Below are 20,465 nucleotides of genomic sequence, written 5' to 3'. Positions count from 1 at the left end.
AAGGCAACCCCCAACGACGCATCTGGCCTAAGATGTCGCGGCTGATTGGGCTCAAGCAATTCCAGGGGTGGGTATTCCCAGCGGAGAGTGAAGCCATAAACAAATGCCAACCGTTATCATTGCTAAACTTTTAGGCGCAGTATTTCCAGACTTTGACCCATAGCATCGCTCTTTTTGGTTTCCTGTCGGCCCCACACCTTGTGCAGCTCCATAGCCCCAAACGAAGAACGATACATGGTAAAAGAAAAGGTAGAGTCCGATCAATAATACGACACAGTCTTCTGAATGCAGTTATTTGCTTTGTTATTCCCTTTGCTAACTATCTACGGGTTCAGGAGGGGGCATGTCTGCGGTCAATATAAAGATAGCCTGTTCGTTCATGAGCAGACAGCGAGTCAGTAAGTCACGTGTGTAAGCACGTGACGTCAAGAACCAGGAGACGAATTTTCAACAGGTTCTGCGATCACGTAGATAGGGGTTGGATAGAATACGGTTAATTTGTTATATTATTTTTACCGATCGCAGCGATCATACGATTCTATCAACAACCTCTTTACTTATTTGGAAAACCCCTTACACGACCCGAGATATTCGACTTCAACTGCAAAAAATTTCCCAATCCGACAAAACAACGCCACGTCCCGGCTTTTGTTTGGCATCGCATTAGATTTGAACCTGCCGACTCAATATGCCGCTGAGCACAGACTTAATTAGTGGTGCGCTAAGCCAATAGTAACTCTGGAGCATGTTTCTTTCCTCACAGATAAATTTTCCCGTTGTACGGGAATTTTCAGGCACGACCAGAATAGGAAATTGAGGACTTCTGGTTTGAGATTAACTAGTTAATAGCATGATATTTCGAAATACGTTTGCAGGCCCTGACATGCGAGTGGGCTCTTTTACTGCGGTTGTCGCCTTGCTCATATTTATAGAAAACGGGTAGACTTTAGGGCTTCGCCACAACATCCGTCACGCCACATTCTGCGGAACTAGTAATAGAGGTAGCCGTTATAAGGTTATCCACCGCAGCTTGCGAAGACGCTAAAATGAAGCAACTGCCCTCTGTTCGCATCCGCACATCAGTCGGTGCTGGATGCTTCCTCATCTTCAACATCCATTACTGCGGCGCCTTCATCGCTTCTCTTTTACTTTCCATGGCACTGAGGTAGAAGGTTGTTCGGCCCGATGTAAATTATGAACCGCCCTTAAACGACAAACCGCCCATTTCGAATCCATTAACGTTGCGTACCCCATCCCTCCCACCCCCAAACTAACTGGCCATTACAAAAGTCGAATATTAAAAAACGTTGTTTTCAATCCGATTTAAATATAAGAGCTAATTTTCGTAACCCATTAGGTCTTTTGTTCTTGGTTTTCCTTTTGCATCTCCAAGTATGTTTTAATTAATGTGTTTACCTAGTCCTTAAAATCTTTGGATCTTTCCATGTCCCATCGAAGAGCAGCTTCGCTACGCTAGGATATCTTATGATCACAGTCTCTGCAAAATTCGAGGATTGGAGAGGCCTGCCTTTAGCGGCTGCCTGGTCAAAAGAATACGAAAAGCGGGGGTGGGCCTTACAGCCATTCCGGGCCCGACCTATAGCTGATTACAGGAGCGCCGGGCTTTTTGCATTATTTGATACATTCCTCGGAATCTTTTAGAGATCCGCGCAACTGTAGACCCCTAACGATTAAGTACCAAATTAAACGAAGAAATTATCGCTGTTGGCCAAACCGCGCAATCGATTCGGTGACAAACGGTCGTCCCGGATGAGAAGTACCAGAAGGCGTGGTCATGATGTTGGGATCCAACGACAAGGGCAGAGTGGAAGCTGAATTCCTTTGAGACTTTATGGGTGGCGAGGCCATGTGGGTCGTTACAGGCGATTGTTGGCCATCGAGGCTGCCGCGGCGCCATTGGATGTGGAAGGGCTGCTCAGGGGCGTAGTTGTCGAGTAGTGGATCGTAAGGGTATGCCGGCCTTTCCGGAATCAGGTCCGATATGGCCCGCCTGAGCGCCGGGAGCGGGTTCATGTTTTCAAAAATGGGAGAAGCAATGCTTGTCGCCGTTGGAGGCGCCTCGGGTGATGCAGACAGGGTCGATTTGGCTGTCGTGGCCGACGAGACGGGCCTGAGGATCGTGTTAACGGATGGCAAGGGTGCAAAGGTAGCCCCTATGGTTTGGGCAGCATGAACCTGGGCAGTGGATCGCCCAACGAGACCTCCGGATGGTCGCCTTCCGCTTTTGTCAATCGTGAATGGTCTTAAGGGTCGTCTGCCTGCCGCAGCAGGTCTGGGATCAGACCTAGACCTTGACGACTCTCGATCCTTTTTAGATGCTTGTTCGCTTGGCTTCTTTTGGGCCTGCTTGTCCGTTTTCTGATCCTGGTCTGACTTCTTCTGCTCATCTGCCCAGTTGAGCTCTTTGAACTGCGAGCGCATAACCGATTGAACCTCGGGTATGGGCTCCAGTGGGCTGATGGGATTCCGCTCAGCAGAACGGATTAAGGAGCCACTGCTATGACTAGTGCTGCTCCTGGCGTCGGCTGGGAAGTAACCGACGGTAGAACGACCCGATCTTGATGGCTCCATGGGCAAGTCGGCCGTGGAAGCCGCCTTTTTTGAATTTGGATGAGTGGGGGTTGTTTGCAGCGGTGGAAGGTCTTCAGTCGGTTGGAGTTGCTGCTCTCTTTGGCCTTTGCTCGTCGATGCAGCCCCGGGAACCTGTCGCGGTCTTGGGTCTGGGCAGCGACTCGCGAAGCCTTTCGAAAGGTTTGATGCCTGTGGCCAAGCCCAACCTTCGCGAAGAGGACGACGGTATAGATCTGCAGGGAGAGGCCCCATCTCTTTCAGCCGAAAACCTGTCGGCAAACCATTACGTGTTAGTTTAAAACCAGTCCTAAACCATAATTGGTTGGGCTCCTCCTTTGAAATGAATCTCTAGGAAAGAACGAAAGAAAAGAAAAGAGCAACCAAATAAATGCAAAAAAGACGCAGGTGTGTCGAACCTCAGTGCCGCCCGCTCGCATGCCAGGTAGAGCTCGTCGACATTGCCAGACGAAACCGAACCGCGCGCTCGACTTTCACAGCGGAAGGGAGTAAAAATCTCCCCAAATTGGCCGAACTGACCTTCTTTATCCCTTCGCATGTCGGACTTTGCGGGTGATGGAGGTGCCTTGCGAGGCTGCTCACCCCATTCTGGTCCCAGCTCAAAAAGCTGCTTGGGCATTTCATCCGTAACTATGGTGGGGGATCGTGTCATAGCCTCAAAACGCAGAGAGGAGCGGAGCTCTCGGTCCGACAAGGATCGCTTCGGCGAATATTCAAAACCAACAACCCTTAGCAGCGTTTTACCCACATGGTATTCCACAGACTGCGACTTCGACGTCTGTCGAGAATTGGGACCACTGGATCCTGGCCTCGACCTTACTGGAAGGATTCGAGATGCGGGAGGGTATGTTTCATTTGCATCGTCATCATCGATCGCGTTCTCGAGAAGCTGACTGAGTGATAGCCTGGGGAAGTCTCGAGGGTCGAGAGACGGTGGCGAAGGGTCGCTCTTATCTTTCAGGATCGACCTCTTAGGTGATGACCTTTTCGAAGACGGCGGCAGGTATATGCGGGCCTTTGGCTTTTTGGTTCTGGCAAATCGCCTGTTCTTTTGAGGGAGACGGACGGGAACCGAAATTTGACGTTTATCGCAGGCAGTGATTGTGCAGGATGAAGCCGAGGTACCAGCATCTGAGGCTGGCGATGCGACTGGTGAGGTTCCAGGCGAGTGGGCACTATTTTCCGAGTGATTTGTACTGATGCTGGGGAGCATCTGTGCGGTGTTTGTTAGCCAAAGGTTGTGGGAATGTAATAGTCTCAAGTCTATGCATACCTTGGCTGTGTTATGCTGCTGTTGGGGGCAGCCACGGTTGACTGGTTAAAGATATCCTGCCAAACCTTGGCTTGCGCACGAGGGGCTCTTGTCTGGTGCTTTATACCAAGAGTTTTTTTTCTCTTCGAGTGTGAATGACTGATTAGGCTAATATCAGCTACTGACACGACAAGGCATGCTGAATAGAAATAGTAGAAGCGTGAGAACAATGGAGAAGATTTGCTTCCTGGATTCGAGCGCTATTTGTAACACCATTACCTTGTAGGGGGCACCAGATAGGGAATTGAGATTGATGGGATAAGTGGGTCCCAATTACGATCCTTGTTAGAGCAAGATATGATACGTTTGGCGAGCGTAGTACTACATTCTCAACTGACCACGCCGGACAAGCCCGCCCGAAGCCTGAAATCAACCAGGGGAGCGGATTATATGGGCCCTGCAAGGCACGAGGTATACAGTCGGACAGTAAAATTTGATTCAACGTGATGGGAGGACCCCAGCAGCTCCCAGAGAGTTGGTCGTACATGAGGAAAACCACGGCCATCAGATCCACCTCAAAGTGGTCATCTTCTCAGCGCTGCCACCTAGGACTCAGCTACTCTCCCTTCGTGTTTGTGTTGTAAACTACCTAATTCTAGTAAAGGCCTCCAGCCTCGAAAGTGTTCGTTTGGGCTTGACCAATTATATCCGTTCAGCTAATATACATAATGATCCCCAGGACCTGCTAATTCTGGTTGTGGCGAGGCAGCCATTCAAGCAAATTGCCAAAAATACCATTTTCCTTTTCTTGGGCAACGTGGGATAGGCAGCTGGGTTTACTGCCCGTGGCTGGTTGGTTGTCCATGAAGTGGGGGAGGTTCGCCACCGCTGCCTGCGGATTGTCCTTGTGACACAACAAGTACCCTTGCACTTTGGCAGCTGAAAGACTTTTCGTCGTTATTAGACTGGCGAAATTTTGCGCTAGGTTCTCAAGGTCGATGTGAGTGGATTTATCGTCCACTGATTGACAGGTTTGCTGGTTGGTGTTGTTCTCAACTTCGAGAGATGGGAGTGAGTCTGATTGAAGTTGATACATCTTCATGAACATCAGTCTGGCCGAGTCCGAGTCCATATACCCGAGAAAGACTTTCTTATCAACCCTTCCATCCCGAATTAAAGCTTCATCTAGCTTCTCAATGTTGTTGGTAGTCATAATGATGATGCGGCCTTCTGGGCTTGCCACGCCATCCAGCGAGTTCAACAGCCCAGAAAGCGAACAGGCGGACCGCCTGCCAAACGCGCCTGGAATTCCACCTTCGCTACCGCTCTCATCTTCCGAGTCTGAATGGGAGGCATGTCGCCGCTGTAGCCCAACAGCATCAACATCTTCCAGCAAAACGATACAGCTTGGCGGCAATTTTGTAAAGAGCGTTGTTAATTCGTTTTTATGGCGGACGTTTGGGATATGCAGCATATATACGTCGAGATTTAATTCACTTGCCAACGCTAAGCTGAGAGAAGTTTTGCCGGTCCCTGGAGGTCCATGTAGGAGGTATCCTCGTCGGTAGGGTATCCCACGGTCGTGGTAGTACTTTCTGGTGCTTGCGCGCAAGTAATCTTCAATGTCACTAATGAGCTGCTTTTTTGTATCGTCTTTCAAATAAACCGTATTGAGTGACCTTTTAGCCTTTGAAAGAGTTGTGTCCCAATCTGCGCGACCGCCTAGATCACGATTTTGTCGTATATGGACAGTTACAAAGCTTTTGCGCTGTTTGTCTTTGAATTCGCAACAATGGCGCAGAAACTTGTCGATGGGACTTAAACACCAACCTAGGCATAGAATAACCAATGGCTCTTTCCCATCCGGAGGACTGGCATATTTGTCTGGCGTCCTGCCAGGGGGCTTAGCAGATATGCGACGAATGATCAGCAGTCTACCATCATGGCGGACTAATTTGATTCTGAACGTGGAAGTGTACTCGATCTGGCAATCACTGGCTTTGTGATCGTCCCTCATAGTTCTCTGAGTATTTCGAACAATGATAGCACTCGCATGTGCGGTGGCTTGCTTTTGAGCCTTTCAAAAAAATAATGTGGCAGTGAAAGCTTTTTTGCCCCTTAGCCATCTACTTTGCTACCTTCTATGCTGTCCACCCTTATCGCCCGTAGGCCCCTACACTGGAGATAGGAGCAACTGCTTCAGCAATGCGTCAGCTGCGTCGAGGAATCGGCCATGCCACTTGTCCTCAAGCTGCTTAAAGATAAACCTGCACCTATGTTACCATTTTTTGGATCCATAGAGGATGAGGCATTGATGACGCCAAGTTCATGTGTCGCGGAGCCAATGCCGAAGCTATGCTTTCTGAGCCGTATGTTTCCACCATACCCGTCTCCGGCGGAGGGTCCCCTGGATGAGCTATCCCGGAAAGGAGCCCAAAAGTGTTTGGCGAATTTGCTCAAAGTGGGCATGGATCCGCAAATGATGAAAAGGTTGGCTTCGAGAATGCTGGATAAGCAAGTGTGAGATGGGGGCTCTTATTTATAACAAAAACTGATCAAAAAACAGAAAACTTACGACCAAACGTTTGCAGGCCCTGCATCCCAGGAAATGTCCGTTGATGTCAACAACGCAGGTAGAAGTTGCAGCCGGATGACCGAAGTGATAACGGTGAAACTAGCAATGCTTAGAATAAACAAAGCGCCGAGCTTCTGGGCCCAACGCATTTTAAGCGGAGAAATGATCGGGATTGGGAGTATGAACAGAATACAATCCGAGGCAATGTTCGAGACTGCGATCGCCATGTATAGGACCGCTGCATCAAGACAGTGACCCGTACCCAATAATTCTGGCACCCAGAAAGACCTAATGGGTCTGCAGCCAAAAAGGAGCATGCTTGCGATGATGATCGTATAAAGGCTAACTGCGCAAATTGTAGCCCAGATCATGCGGTGGAACCATGGGGTCGGCGCAATTTTCCGGTAAAACAACAATATCGATATCTTGGTAAAGCCGTTGCAAAGAATAAAGGAGGGCGCAGCAATATATGAGACCTATGTTGAGCCAAGCTGTTAGGAACGTGAGGGAGGAGCAGGCAGAAAGGTCAAAACCTACAATCATGCTGGATTCGAATACCTCGATTGGCATTTCCCATGTGTGATGGCATAAGCCGCCAATGACGATTGAGTGTATTTGTGATGACTGCATTACCATGGAAAAGATCTATTTGTCCGTCAGAGAATTGATAAACAGGCGATAGCCAGACGACATATACCAATATCGAGAGGCAAAACAAAGATACATACCCAAGCAATGCACATAAACCAGTCTTCAATATGAATAGCCTTGATGAGAAAAATCTTGGTGAACATGCGCTGGCACAGTGCGATGAAGGCCAGAAACCCAACGATCCCGAAGACGAGGAAGTGCGCCAGCGCACTCTGTTCTGCCGGGTTCTTGAGATCGGGGGTATAGCCTTTGGGAGGCAGGGCGAAGACGGTAACTCCGTCTACCTCAGGAAAAACTGTCGAAGAGTTTGCAGACATGGCTTGGTTCAGTATTGATTTTGGAAAGCTATGATCATCTGGGGTTTCCTCGAAAAGAAGCGGCGTATCGAGACGAGTGAACGAGAGCGGAAGTATAAGTTATATAATGGATTGCTGTTGGCTAATCCTTGCCAGGTAACCTAAAAAGCGTTGCAATGTGGTACGGTTCCATTGTCGTCAGCATAACGTTCATAACCCATCTCCATTCAACTCCTTTTCCCTCTTTTACATGTGGTGTTGAAGTTTGCACAACTCTGTACTCGTGCTAATTAGTATCTGCGCATTAGTTATCATCAATTTAATGACAACGCGTTGTTAAACATGCTGCGCTTTCGAATGTAGTCTCTCCAAGTCTTTCCTATTTTTGTCGTACATTAGTTTTCAGGAGATCCAATGTTTGACGATTGCATAATAACCGTCGTGAAGTATTTCACATACGCAGCCCCACCGCCCTTGTCTGCAGTAGAGGGATTGACCACCGTATGCGACCGGATTCAATTTAATTCTTGCCGGGCTATCAATCCCTGTTAACTACAGTAGATCCTAGCTAATGACCCGTAGGCTGAGCGAGCAATCTCGGGTAATCGGGATACCTCGGCCATTGTATGGATTGACAGCGAACCAAACCCCCTGTTTACGTGGATCGCAAAGGGTCGTGTGCAACCATAAAAGGCGAGCTCCCCGGTTTTTGATTAACCAACAACAACCTTATTCGCCACCTGCTTAACCCGCTCCTTTCCATCTTGCACGACTTTCATCAGTTATATTGCCATCGGGCACATCCGTTATGCATACCCAGGTCACGGTGTTGGCCGCATACGCCGCTGTACTCATCCCCGCAGCTTTAGCGGCTCATATGGTCGTCCCTGATGTCACTCCATCTGTGGCCAGCAACTCCATGCAGATGCTAAGCTACATAAAAAGGAAGTCCTGTATGCGACGTGATGACTTTTTAAGACATTGGTTTGAAGTTCATGCGCCCATTGGTCAGTTAACCATCCGGCTGTTAGCAGCTTGCAGATATTGTAAATTCTTTTGCGTGTTGTTTGGTCTAACTCATTGGACCTAAAAATCCCACAAAAAACAGTTGCCCCTCTGGCTCTTAAATTTGGCATCACTGGCTACTCCCAGATCCAGGCATTCGGGCAGATCCTTCCACAGAACGCGGGCGAGGATGATCCGGCCTCAAATGAGTTGACCTCTTTCGACGGTATTGCCTCGTTCATATATCCAAATGCCTCGGTCCTCTTGGACATGCTCGCTCACCCGTACTACACCGCGGTGGTTGCCAATGACGAAGCCAAGTTCATCGACAAGAAAGCCCACAATGGCGGTCAGGTGGCTGTATACGTCGCCGAGGTAGTTCCTGTCGTCGGCTATGGCAAAAACGATACTGCTGTGGCGGTGGACATCTGGACAGGGGATGAAGCCACCCGGGAGAAGTACCAGGCGCTATTTGACGAGTACGACAAACGACATTTTGGCTGAAAGTTTTCTTTAGCTATTGAATGGGCAGTTATATATATGGTAGAAAGGGGAAATGAGCTCCGTCACTTCGTTTTTTGGTCGGTTAGGGTTTGAATATTAGTTTTTCTGGGTATAGCATCCAAACCGATGGACGAAGGTCCTATTTCCGTTATGTTCAATTGGTCTGACAAGATTCGCAGCCTAATGTCCCGATGCCAGAAAAGAGACCATCTCTGGGAATTGTAAAAGTTTTGAGGGATTACGTAACTAAATTTCCGATCATTATGCTAGATATGACGGAATGCACTGGATGTTTTGGTTAATTGATCGCTTGCAGCTTTGAACGTCCCATCTGCTTTAAAAGTATAGCAGTCACAAACTTAGCACCAAGAAGCTTATTGAACTTTGACTGTGGTACTTTTTGTTACATCGATTAGAACAAGAGTCCTATTAGGAAACCATCAGTTTTTAGCAAAAGGACCGCCATATCCTCGCTTCTTCGCCACTTTAATTTCCTTGCATTGGCTTGGCTTTTGTTAAAAATCTGGAAGACCGAAACTGATTCTTTTCTGTAGGATCAGTCCCTTTACGACGACTGTTTCTGCTGAACGGCAATATGTAACGGGAAGTGCGCATTTTATAACATGACGAGCACTTTGTCTACATTATCAGGAGGCGGTTTGTTCCTGCTTCTCGCTGCCTAGCAACCCTGGATCCGAGTCTTCCGCAGATTGTTCTGGCCTGACCATCGGCGGCAGTACGCAAAGCTTCCGCGCCGGCATGACTGCAACCAGGCCCGAAAGAAAGCTATGCACAGAAACAATTTGTTGTTTTGTGCCCGGCTGGCCACATAATTTCTCCCCGGCGTGTGTCTAGTAATATATAGCTGCGCGTGGAATAGAAAATATGCGGCCAGCCCAAAAAAAGAAACCGAGAGCCTAGCTGGTTCTCCCCGGCGTGTTTATTGTTAGCTATGTGGGGATCTCCAGTGGATGGTATCTGGGCACCCATACTGGCCAACTCTTGGGTTTGGCGAGTGGGGGTGGGGCAACCCAAAAGCAGCTCGCGAAACGTCAGAACAACAAAGTCCCGACCCACGTTACTACCCCACGAAAGCAAGCGGTTTCTTATCAAGTACAGGGGTGCGCTGCCCAGGTTTGCAATCCTGCCGAACAAAAGGGATGTGACCACACCGGGTTTGATGAATTGAGCTGCAACGTCCATGCTACTCGGATGTGGTATGCATGGCAAGTTTCCAAAAATGCTGTGCTGCCTGAATATCTCTGGCCGTATTTCATGACCCAAATGGTAAGGAAGATCAGACCTTGGCTGCCGCCCTGGCCGGATGCAGACATTGTTGTCATCAGGGGCAGACTTCGTGTTGCGAAATCTAGAACTTTCAAGCCATTATGGTGGTTGCTGGTGGGGCTATCTGCTATCTGCATCGCACAGCTTCATTATCCTATCACGTCATCCAGTGGAAGACGCTGCCCAAGCCACCCACAGTTTCAAGAGAATATAATTGATGGGCTGGGTATTATTGAGCCAGAGATACAGCTTGCCTATCGTAGTCGCCACACACGGTTTGTTTTATGTTGCTGCAAAATGTTCGCAACTGAAAAAACTCACTTGCTCGGCAATCATCGCCCTAAGGATGCCCGGTGGAATTATCGATGGATTCCATATGCACTTCTATTGTTGATGTGCGTCGGATGTAATCCCATCCTGTTTCTCCTGCACGTGGAGAACAATTTACTTGCTGCCATTTCCTTCCCCCTGGACCTCCTTCAGGAACGTTTATGGGGCTTCATGAAGCCCATTCTGAATGCCGTCACAGACGAAGCGCTGAGAAGAACGAACAACCGCTCAGTGAGACGACTGATCCGCAAATCCGACTCGCTGGCTACTATCGGAAAAACCATGCTGAAAGTTGAATCGGCCTTCATCACTCTCGTCAAGGTCCTCAGTCAAGCAGGCTTTCCGCTGTACCTAGCAGCCTTTTCCTCGATCGTTTTGACCGGGGCTTTGGCATTGGGCACGTTTTGCCTTTTTGGTCCAATCTCAGAAGATGCACAAAGGCTCAAGTCTTCAAGGGACGACAGTGTGTAAGTATTCTGCTTTTCGGCATCTGAACTTCAAGCTAACTGATGTTTCTACAGTGAGGGTTTGGCGCCCAAAGCCATGGAGGACGGATGGCTCTATACGGAATCCCTGCAAAGACTCGAACGGACGTTGACTTTGTGGAAATTGTTCATTTGTCTCGTGGTTGTCCTTGCTTGGTATTCTTTGGGTGCAAAAAGAGTGGATATCGCGATCTTCGCCAGGCTAGCACATCAGATAAGCTCTGCTGATGACAACTTTCAGAAAATGAGCCAGACTTACCAAAAGTCCGCTCGCATCATACAGGAGATGTCAATGCAGGGCGGTGTTTTCATCTGCTTTGCTTCTACATGCGCGAATTTTGCGACTCGCAGGCGGTTGCGGGGACCAGACATCGAAGCTCAGTAGGCCAGTAGTTACTATGTATTGGGAGCGCCTCAGGCCAGTGCCAGCCGTTGATGGGCAGAATAAAATCTCAACAATCAATGCATATATGCACAGCATCGTATGCTCATCGGAGCTGCCAAATATTGGCAACATTGATCCGTTCTATACGCAGCTGTTGAACCTTTTAGCCGGGGCTAGTGACGAGATCTAGGCTTGTTCTAGCCTCTCCACTGTTAGGTACATGAAATATCCACCCACTACACCCTTACGTCTCCACTTTTGCACGCCCTCATCTACGAACCCTGCTTGCACCGCTGCTGGAGGTGAAGACTAAAGGCGGAAGACACTAGCGCTTTCCAAACAACTGTAGGCTAGGAACAAGGCTATGAAAGGAGAACCACCATCCTTTCCAAATGCATGCAGCTCGATCGTTTGTAGGGGTCCCAGTAAATATTTATTTCAACCCTATATTACACTCTCCCTGCCCGTCTTATGAGATCATTTGGGTCAACGTGGGTATATATCCCAAGAAAACCAGCCTCAGAAAGCACCGTCCCTTTCCATTCTGCATCTTTTCGCCGAAGATACATATTGCTGTACAGTATAGCGTATATTTATCGACCTGCCGCCCTTATGACTTAGCCATCTTGAGGCAACCTTTGTCCTGAAGCGACCGAATCGCATGCCTTTTGGTTGTAATTCTTCCTTTCCATTTGACGGCACATCTTGGCTATAATGTGCACCTACCAATATGTATGTTGGATGGATTTTCGTCCGTTTATCTACTTTCTTCACCTCCAAGCAATGTTTCCATCCGGGAAACCACAACTGACCAACAATACCCCCTACAGATGGACTACAGCTGCGGTCATATGAGGACCATTGCTGCGGAGTGGTGTGGCCGGTATAGAAACACGCTTCAGTCGCACATCCGATGTCGGCCAGAGATACCATACTACACCAGGAACGATCAAATCTGTTGTAAGTTACCTAACTAACGCCTGCTTGCTTTAGTAGACCTTTGTGTTTTGCAACAATAACTGGTATTTGCGAGGCATTTGAGCTGATCTTAACTCTATAGCCCATTGCCATGAGCAGCAAAACCCAAGGTCTGTTCCATGGATGCCCTTGCGCGAGCAACAAGCAAGAAAGTGAAGCCTACCTCTCCCTTTCAACAAAGGCATAATAATACAATATAGCAAAGATGAAGAGATTTTGATCAATCATACAATACTATAGGATACTTGTGCCAACGAGCGCCACATCCCACCCTGGGTGAACAAGGCAGCCAAGATAATTTTTGCATTTGTATGTCCTGCGCTCGTGTCCAGTATTCTGAAAACACCGCTTTGCCTTGCTTCATCTCCATGTCAGCTTTGAATATTGGACACCATGAGGGTGTGAGGCCGGGAAATGCGACTATCTCAACTGATCGTTCGTAGGCATCACGTAGCTGCTGTAGGCGACGCCATCGAACAAATACAGCGATTTACCATTCGTGGTCTCTCTACGGCCATCCTTGGAAATGGCGACTGCGATTACAGCTTGCCGAATTGTGCATGCAAAAGAACGCCCGCCATAATTAGCGTACTCAATGTGAGGTCCGGTAACGTCTGCTCTCCTGAGTATGTATGATATGTCAATCATTATCTGAGAAAATCGTGAAAACGGTCTATGGCATCCCGTGATTGGGTGGGCCGTAATGACACGTACAGCGCTCAGTAATACGATAATGGAGAGCTACCTTGCGGCAGACAACCAAGTTATCGTCGTAAAGGCTACCGGCCGGGCGGAACTCGATTTTCCACCAAATACACCCTGACTTTTACCCTTGTCCTTTTCGTTTTCCTCTACCCCCTGTCACTTGACTTACCAATTTCTTCACCACCCCCAAAAAAACCCCGAGTCCCCCTATTCCCTGTCTGCGCTCTAGTTCCTTAAACCCCTGTCTGCGCTTTTGCGCCTTCGACCCCTGTCTGCGCTTTCATGCTTTTAACCCTGTCTGCGCTCTAGTTCCTTAAACCCCTGTCTGCGCTTTTGCGCTTTCGACCCCTGTCTGCGCTCTAGTTCCGTCAACCCTGTCTGCGCTCTCGTTCCTTCCATATCTAACTGCGCTCTCGTTCCTTCACCCCCTACCTGCGTCTTGCGCCTTCAACCTGTACCTACGTTTTGCACCTTCGACCTCTGTCTTTGCTCTATCTTTCGATTCAACGAGATGGCAAAAATAGATAGACGCGAGACTTCAAGACTCGCCATAGAAAAGGCCGAAAAGGAGTCTATAGTATCTCTGCTCAACTCAGTCATTAACAATGAAGATAAAGGCAAAAGATATACGCATGTTCGTGATATTGTTGTCCTCACGGCCAAATCAAGATATCTCGAAAATGGGGATGGTTTGGATATCGACCTTGGCCCTACCATCGCAATCGCCCAACATTTCCGAGTTTCGGATTGGAAACTACTCGTGAAACACTGGAAATCAGTACCAGACGATGTTAAGGTCAGCGCCCGAGCTATTGCTTTTGACACGGCTTCCTGGCACACATATGTCAAAAATATTGGGAATGAAGNGGCCAGAGATACCATACTACACCAAGAACGATCAAATCTGCTGTAAGTTGCCTAACTAACGCCTGCTGGCTTTAGTAGGCCTTTGTGTTTTGCAACAATCACTGGTATGTGCGAGCCATTTGAGCTGATCTTAACTCTATAGCCCATTGCCATGAGCATCTAAACCCAAGGTCTGTTCCATGGATGCCCTCACGCGAGCAACAAACAAGAAAGTGAAGCCTACCTCTCCCTTTCAGCAAGGGCATAATGATACAATATAGTAAAGATGAGGAGATTTTGATCAATCATACAATACTATGGGATGCTTGTGCCAACAAGCGCCACATCCCACCCTGGGTGAACAAGGCAACTAAGATAATTTTTGCATCTGTATGTCCTACGCTCGTGTTCAGTATTCTGAAAATACCGCTTTGCCCTGCTGTATCCCGGGGTGGTCAGCTTCGAATATTGTACACCATGAGTGTGTGAGGCCCGGAAATGCGACTGTCTAAACTGATCGTTCGTAGGCATCAGGTAGCTGCTGTGGGCGACGCCATCGAACAAATACAGTTATTTACCATTCGTGGTTTCCCTTGGGCATCTTGGAAATGGCGACTGCGATTACAGCTTGCCGACTTGTGCATGCAAAAGAACGCCCGCCAGAATTAGCGTATTCAATGTGAGGTCCGGTAACGTCTGCTCTCCTGAGTATGTATGACACGTCAATCATTATCTGAGAAAACCGTGAAAACGGTCTATGGCATCCCGTGATTGGGTGGGCCGTAATGACACGTACAGCACTCAGTACTACGATAATGGAGAGCTACCTTTGCGGCAGACAACCAAGTTATCGTCGTAAAGGCTACCGGCCGGGCGGAACTCGATTTTCCACCAAACCCACCCTGACTTTTACCCTTGTCCTTTTCGTTTTCCACTACCCCCCTGTCACTTGACTTACCAAATTCTTCACCACCTCAAAAAAAAAGCCCCGAGTCCCCCCATTCCCTATCTGCGCTTTTGCGCCTTCGACCCCTGTCTGCGCTTTCGCGCCTTCGATCCCTGTCTGCGCTTTTGCGCCTTCGACCCCTGTCTGCACTTTCGTGCCTTCAACCCTGTCTGCGCTCTAGTTCCTTCAACCCCTGTCTGCGCTCTCATTCCTTCCATATCTAACTGCGCTTTCGTGCCTTCAACCCTGTCTGCGCTCTCATTCCTTCAACCCCTACCTGCGTTCTTGCGCCTTGACCCCCTACCTGCGTCTTGCGCCTTCAACCCGTACCTACATTTTGCACCTTCGACCTCTGTCTTTGCTCTATCTTTCGATTCAACGAGATGGCAAAAATAGATAGACGCGAGACTTCAAGACTCGCCATAGAAAAGGCCGAAAAGGACTCTATAGTATCTCTGCTCAACTCAGTCATCAACAATGAAGATAAAGGCAAAAGATATACGCATGTTCGTGATATTGTTGTCCTCACGGCCAAATCAAGATATCTCGAAAATGGGGATGGTTTGGATATCGACCTTGGCCCTACCATCGCAATCGCCCAACATTTCCGAGTTTCGGATTGGAAACTACTCGTGAAACACTGGAAATCAGTACCAGACGATGTCAAGGTCAGCGTCCGAACTATTGCTTTTGACACAGCTTCCTGGCACACATATGTAAAAAATATTGGGAATGAAGATCCAAACCTTTTAGCACACATTGCTCTTGGTACGAGTATAACCCCTGATCCTCTTCTATTAGAGAGATTTCTGACCAACGCTGCAGAAGGTGCATTGATAATAGCACGGCAAAAGCCATTCGTTGCTTTGTCTCTCTTTGATTCCGTGCTTGGGCCAGGCAGAGACTTGGCCGACTGGGAAACCCGTTCAGCAAGTCCCGAGCGAACGATTATCGGTATGAGAACCCAATTTGTTTTTATGTGGATGCAGCTAACAGTGATTTCACTTATCGATATAGGACCGGATCAGCTGTCTGGTCAATCAATTCACGCTTCTATTAGCCCCAGTCCTAGTATTATTTCGACCATGCCCAGGAATTCGCCAGGTGACGATAGTGGAGACCTATTCTACCACCTATCTCCAGTCGAAATCGCGGGTCCCACCCACTCTGTCATCACGAGATATCATGAATCTTCCCTTTCCTTGACAACCGGCGACACGATACAACACGGGGCGACAAGGATCAAGCGGAAAAGAACTGACCTTCCAGCTCTCGATATTGAGAATTGTATGCATACTATCCATTAAAACACTCCTGTGCTTGAGGATTCACCAAGGCAGCTTGGTGAGCCATCCTGTGACTACACGCGATCACGCTGTGTAGACGGCCTCAAACTTCTGTTTCTAGACGAGGATCTGTTCTTACTGCTTACATTGCTTTGACTGTCAGACAATATGAACACGACATGTAGTCTGGCCAGCAGGCTTGAAGTTCCACATGCCACGACTGCTAACCATCTCCTGCGTGTCGGTTTGCCTACTCCAGGCCCCTCTCTTCAGCTTACGATGCAATACGAAGTTCCAGACACGGCTGATTCGATTGTGTTCGCGACCGAGGGGAACGTCGAAAGCCTGAAGCTCCTGTTCACACACGGATTTGCATCCCCAAGCGACGTAAGCAATACACGGAGGTTTAGTTTGATTCGAGTACGTTGCTCCATTCCTTCCGCTCTCTACGCTGATCTGAAACTGAATTCAGCTGGAAATGATAAATCTCAGTGGGCTCTCTATGGAGGAATGCATCAATTTGAAACTGTGCGGTTTTTGATCAGTCAAGGAGCACCAATAGACAGAGAGTAAGTGTGTTAATATAACAAGATACCCATTGAACCACGTCCATGGCTATTAATAACTTACTCTGATGCAGGTCATATGGACATGTCTGGGATTTTTCATTCCGTCTAAAATGCAATGATGAGGAGTTCAAAGCTCTGTCGTGCATTCGAGAAGGACTTGACAATGATTGGATCGAGGACCAAAACTATCAACCGGTCCACAAGATTGTTCTGCACCTTTCCTCGGAAAACCTCACGGCCGAGCTCGAGAAAAACCCGAACGCTGTTCACCTCAAAGATGCCCAAGGCCGAACCGCACTGGATTGGGCCACTGCACGCGCTCAATTGACCGACATGAAGGTCCTGATATACCACAGCTCTGATGTCAACAATATGGATACCACTGGTCGCACTACAATCCTACATGCGGTGGATAGCCATAGCTATGAAGCTCTCCAAATTGTTTTGGCTGCAGGCGCAATCCCCGATCCCATAGTCCCTCCCAACCTTTTCCGCAGCAGTCCTCTTACCTCGGCTTGCTTCGGCGGGTTGGCGGACATGGTTAGGTTGCTCATCAAACATGGCGCCAACATCCGTGCTTGCAACCCAGAGGGACGCACGGCGCTGCATACAGCAGCTATCAAGGGACACGTTGAATGTGCAACAATCCTTCTCAACCATGGAGCTGACTTGAACGAAGCTTCGATGAATGGACGAATACCGTTAATGATGGCAATAATTCACAACAAATACGACATTTTTAAACTCTTTTTAGAACATTGCCAGAAGTACCATGGCCTCCAGAATTCTGGACTTTTGGGTACAATAATAGCTGAGCATGCCGACGCGGATACCATGTCAATACTCGCTTCGTCTCATCACTTGCTGAAGCTGTTGGGTTTAGACGGGTCATGTTTGTATGATATCCGCGACACAGTTCTTCTGCGGACGCATCAGGATGCAAGGCTCTGCCACGCTTTTGAAGGGTTGCTAGCCGCTGCTTTTTCATGTGTAAATCTACTTAAGCTGTGAAGAAGATCGGTTCATCAATGAGATTTTTTCCAATTGGTATGTTATCTGATACTAGTTATTTTGACGGAGGGCCGATGTGCAATGCAGGCCTGTCAGCATCGCCGTTCTTGTAGCTTTCGCGCGATCAATGTCAGCACTGCACGACGGAAATCGGGAGTTCGCTTCAAGATTATTGAGCATACCTCAAAGTTGCAACTGCACCAGGACTAAACATTATCGACACGTCATAATCGATATCAAAACCAATCCAGCGCAGACAAAAGCAGCGTAGAATGAGACCATGTGCGACCTTGATCTTTTGTATCAGCGGCTGCATGCGACGGTCGAGTGAAGTGAAAGGTGTTAGAACTCACAATAAGCACATCAACAGGCTTCTCACCTCCCATATAGGGTCTCTGAAAGTCTTTTATCCGAGATATAAGCTTATCCAGTCGCTCGGTGATTGCGTCTTTTGATCTGTAGTGAACGTAGTAAATACCGGCCGACACTTGGAAAAATTCACAAAAAGATAAGCGTCATACTCTCCGCCCTCACATCCATCCCTCCAGATGTTCCACTCCCGATCCAAATCTAGGCCCTTCTCTTTCCTTGAGCTTCTGATCTCCTCTTCCTTGAGCCCTTCGTAACGGCCGTAATTCCACTCTGCAATTTCTTCAGTGGCAGTGACTTCATATTGCCCCTGGACGACACCCTCTTGCGGCAGTAGCAGCTCTAACGTTTGCACTGCTCTTTTTCTTGGGCTAACAAAAACTTTCCCCAACCGGCGCGGGTTAATGAGGTTGCTGACTCCCACGAACCTCACTCCCGCTGAAGAGACCTGTTTAATGCCATCTTCCGTGAGCTCGATGTCCGTAGTGCCCGTGAAGCGCCCTGACTTCGCCCATTCCGTCTCCCCTGAAGTACAAATATGTATCATTAACATATAATCTCATGTCTTCTAGTAAATATATCAATAAATTTTACCATGCCGCATAAGGAAAACTCGAGGCGTGATTGCGTCCTGGTCGGACATGATGCCAAATAGTGATTGTTGATCCTTCCAAAGCTGAATGTGGCTGTGAGGAAAATTTATGTAATCTTTTCCCCGGCTTTTCTGCAGACAATAGAGGGGTAAAACTTTATGCCTGGTGTATCAGGCATAAAATATTATGTAAGTTAAACCTACTCAGGAAGTTAGAGCTAGTGCGAGAGCCCCTGCTCGCTTTGCATAGAACATCAAGGAGCAGGTAATTTAGGTGCTGAAAATATCTTTCTAACATTAGGGTGGCCCAGCTGAAATGGGCCGCCTTGCGCTACGAATACTGTGCTATGAGCAGTGAATGAGGAATGACAGATGAGCCCAAGATTGGAGCCCTGGGCATAGCTTCAGTTGTAAAAAATGGAACCGGAGAGCCGTCCGCCCTGTAGGAGTTTCTCACGTGCGACGTTACGTGAAGGCGGCCCTCTTGGAATGGAGGGCAAAGACGCAATTTTGACTGTCTCTAATATCTTGCCAGTTTTTGAGTGAACATTTTGTGGGTGAAATCAATTAATCTGATTGCACGGACTAGTAGGGCAGGCAAATTGCGGGTCTAGCGTTGATTGGTATGATGTGCAAGAAACGAAAGGTGCCTTGCCAAGCCTGCTATCTGCAACACTACTGCAACCGGCAATTGCGACCACCCACATCTCATTACTGGCGATTTCGCCGAGATGGAGAAGGCAGTCGAGGCCTCTGAGGCAATCCGCTTTACATGTCTCCTACATTTCCTGCAACAACAATAGTGGTGCACTTTTATTTTTGACTTGCTCACCCTGGCCGCACTCTGGTGTTGATATGCAATTGATTTGTTGTCGCATTAGATAATCCGATAGATCGAGTCATCACATGACAGCGAGCGCTGAGTCAGCGTTAGGGTGAGGTGCTGGCCCCTCATTGCTTACCATCTCGTTTGGGACAATGTGGTGAAAGTCATGGGCAACTGCGTCAAAGATATCCCAATTACCAGCATGTTGCCGATCACAAAAAGACCTTAACCATACCCCGGGGGATAAGCAAAGGAGAAGAGGAATTGATCGATACACCCATATCGTTGCCAAGCTTGCGTACCCTTTCATCGATCCACAGCTGGACACAGGTACAAGGAAGGAAGTACTCAAAAGCCCATCAGATCAGGGGCTGGGCAGCCCCTGTCAGTATTATCCCCGGATTCCAGCCAGATACGTACTCAGTCGTCTCCACACACCCCGCGAGGACCAGGTTCGAGTCTTTCAGCAATTTCGCGAACTTGGTGGGTTGTGCCGTGTTGGGAATGCTCCTTCACAAGCCCAGGTTGCATTGCTTTTGGACATGGTTCAAACGCCAATCGTAAAATATGCATCTCTCCCATAGATATATATCAATCTGGCTAGCGGCCATACAACGATGGTTGCGCCAGGGTCGGCCAACCATCCCCTGTTTGGCAACTGATGGTTCGACTGCCGAATATCACTGTATAACTGATTGTATCGTTCCCAAAGCGACATACCTTGCACACCCCATTCTTGAATTCTTGAGACTCTGCGTTGCCATTGTTTCCACACAACGCACTCCACTGCAATACAGAGCTTTACGACATCGATCTCCGTCNATCCCTCCAGATGTTCCACTCCCGTTCCAAATCTAGGCCCTTCTCTTTCCTTGAGCTTCTGATTTCCTCTTCCTTGAGCCCTTCGTAACGGCCGTAATTCCACTCTGCGATTTCTTCAGTGGCAGCGACTTCATA

General features: G+C 48.3%; 3 protein-coding genes across 3 annotated transcripts; 1 reads left to right on the top strand and 2 right to left on the bottom strand.

Moving 5' to 3' along the window:
* Positions 1-1,716: 1,716 nt before the first annotated feature.
* Positions 1,717-5,810, bottom strand: PgNI_12524 (uncharacterized protein; the record flags this gene model as incomplete). Its single annotated transcript, XM_031132471.1, is given in 5 exon segments — positions 1,717-2,781; positions 2,799-2,844; positions 3,009-3,823; positions 3,884-3,924; positions 4,703-5,810. Coding segments are annotated over 5 exon segments (3,075 nt in total), but the record flags the coding sequence as incomplete, so codon positions are not given.
* Positions 5,811-15,238: 9,428 nt separating this feature from the next.
* On the top strand, positions 15,239-17,721 carry PgNI_12523 (uncharacterized protein; the record flags this gene model as incomplete). The annotated part of the gene is made up of 6 exons (XM_031132470.1): positions 15,239-15,623; positions 15,681-15,809; positions 15,873-16,142; positions 16,305-16,528; positions 16,634-16,710; positions 16,782-17,721. 6 exons carry the CDS (start codon positions 15,239-15,241, stop codon positions 17,719-17,721), a joined length of 2,025 nt encoding a protein of 674 aa, XP_030976013.1.
* On the bottom strand, positions 17,624-18,733 carry PgNI_12522 (uncharacterized protein; the record flags this gene model as incomplete). The annotated part of the gene is made up of 5 exons (XM_031132469.1): positions 17,624-17,834; positions 17,904-18,016; positions 18,075-18,177; positions 18,243-18,615; positions 18,685-18,733. The coding sequence occupies 5 exons, from the start codon at positions 18,731-18,733 to the stop codon at positions 17,777-17,779; spliced, it is 696 nt and encodes a 231-aa protein (XP_030976014.1). The 3' UTR covers positions 17,624-17,776.
* Between the last annotated feature and the right edge of the window lie 1,732 nt (positions 18,734-20,465).

This window comes from Pyricularia grisea (assembly GCF_004355905.1).
Source record: "Pyricularia grisea strain NI907 chromosome Unknown Pyricularia_grisea_NI907_Scaffold_13, whole genome shotgun sequence".
NCBI lineage: Eukaryota > Fungi > Ascomycota > Sordariomycetes > Magnaporthales > Pyriculariaceae > Pyricularia > Pyricularia grisea.
The sequence above is the reverse complement of the archived record's forward strand: the minus strand, read 5'-3'. Positions and strand labels throughout refer to the sequence as shown.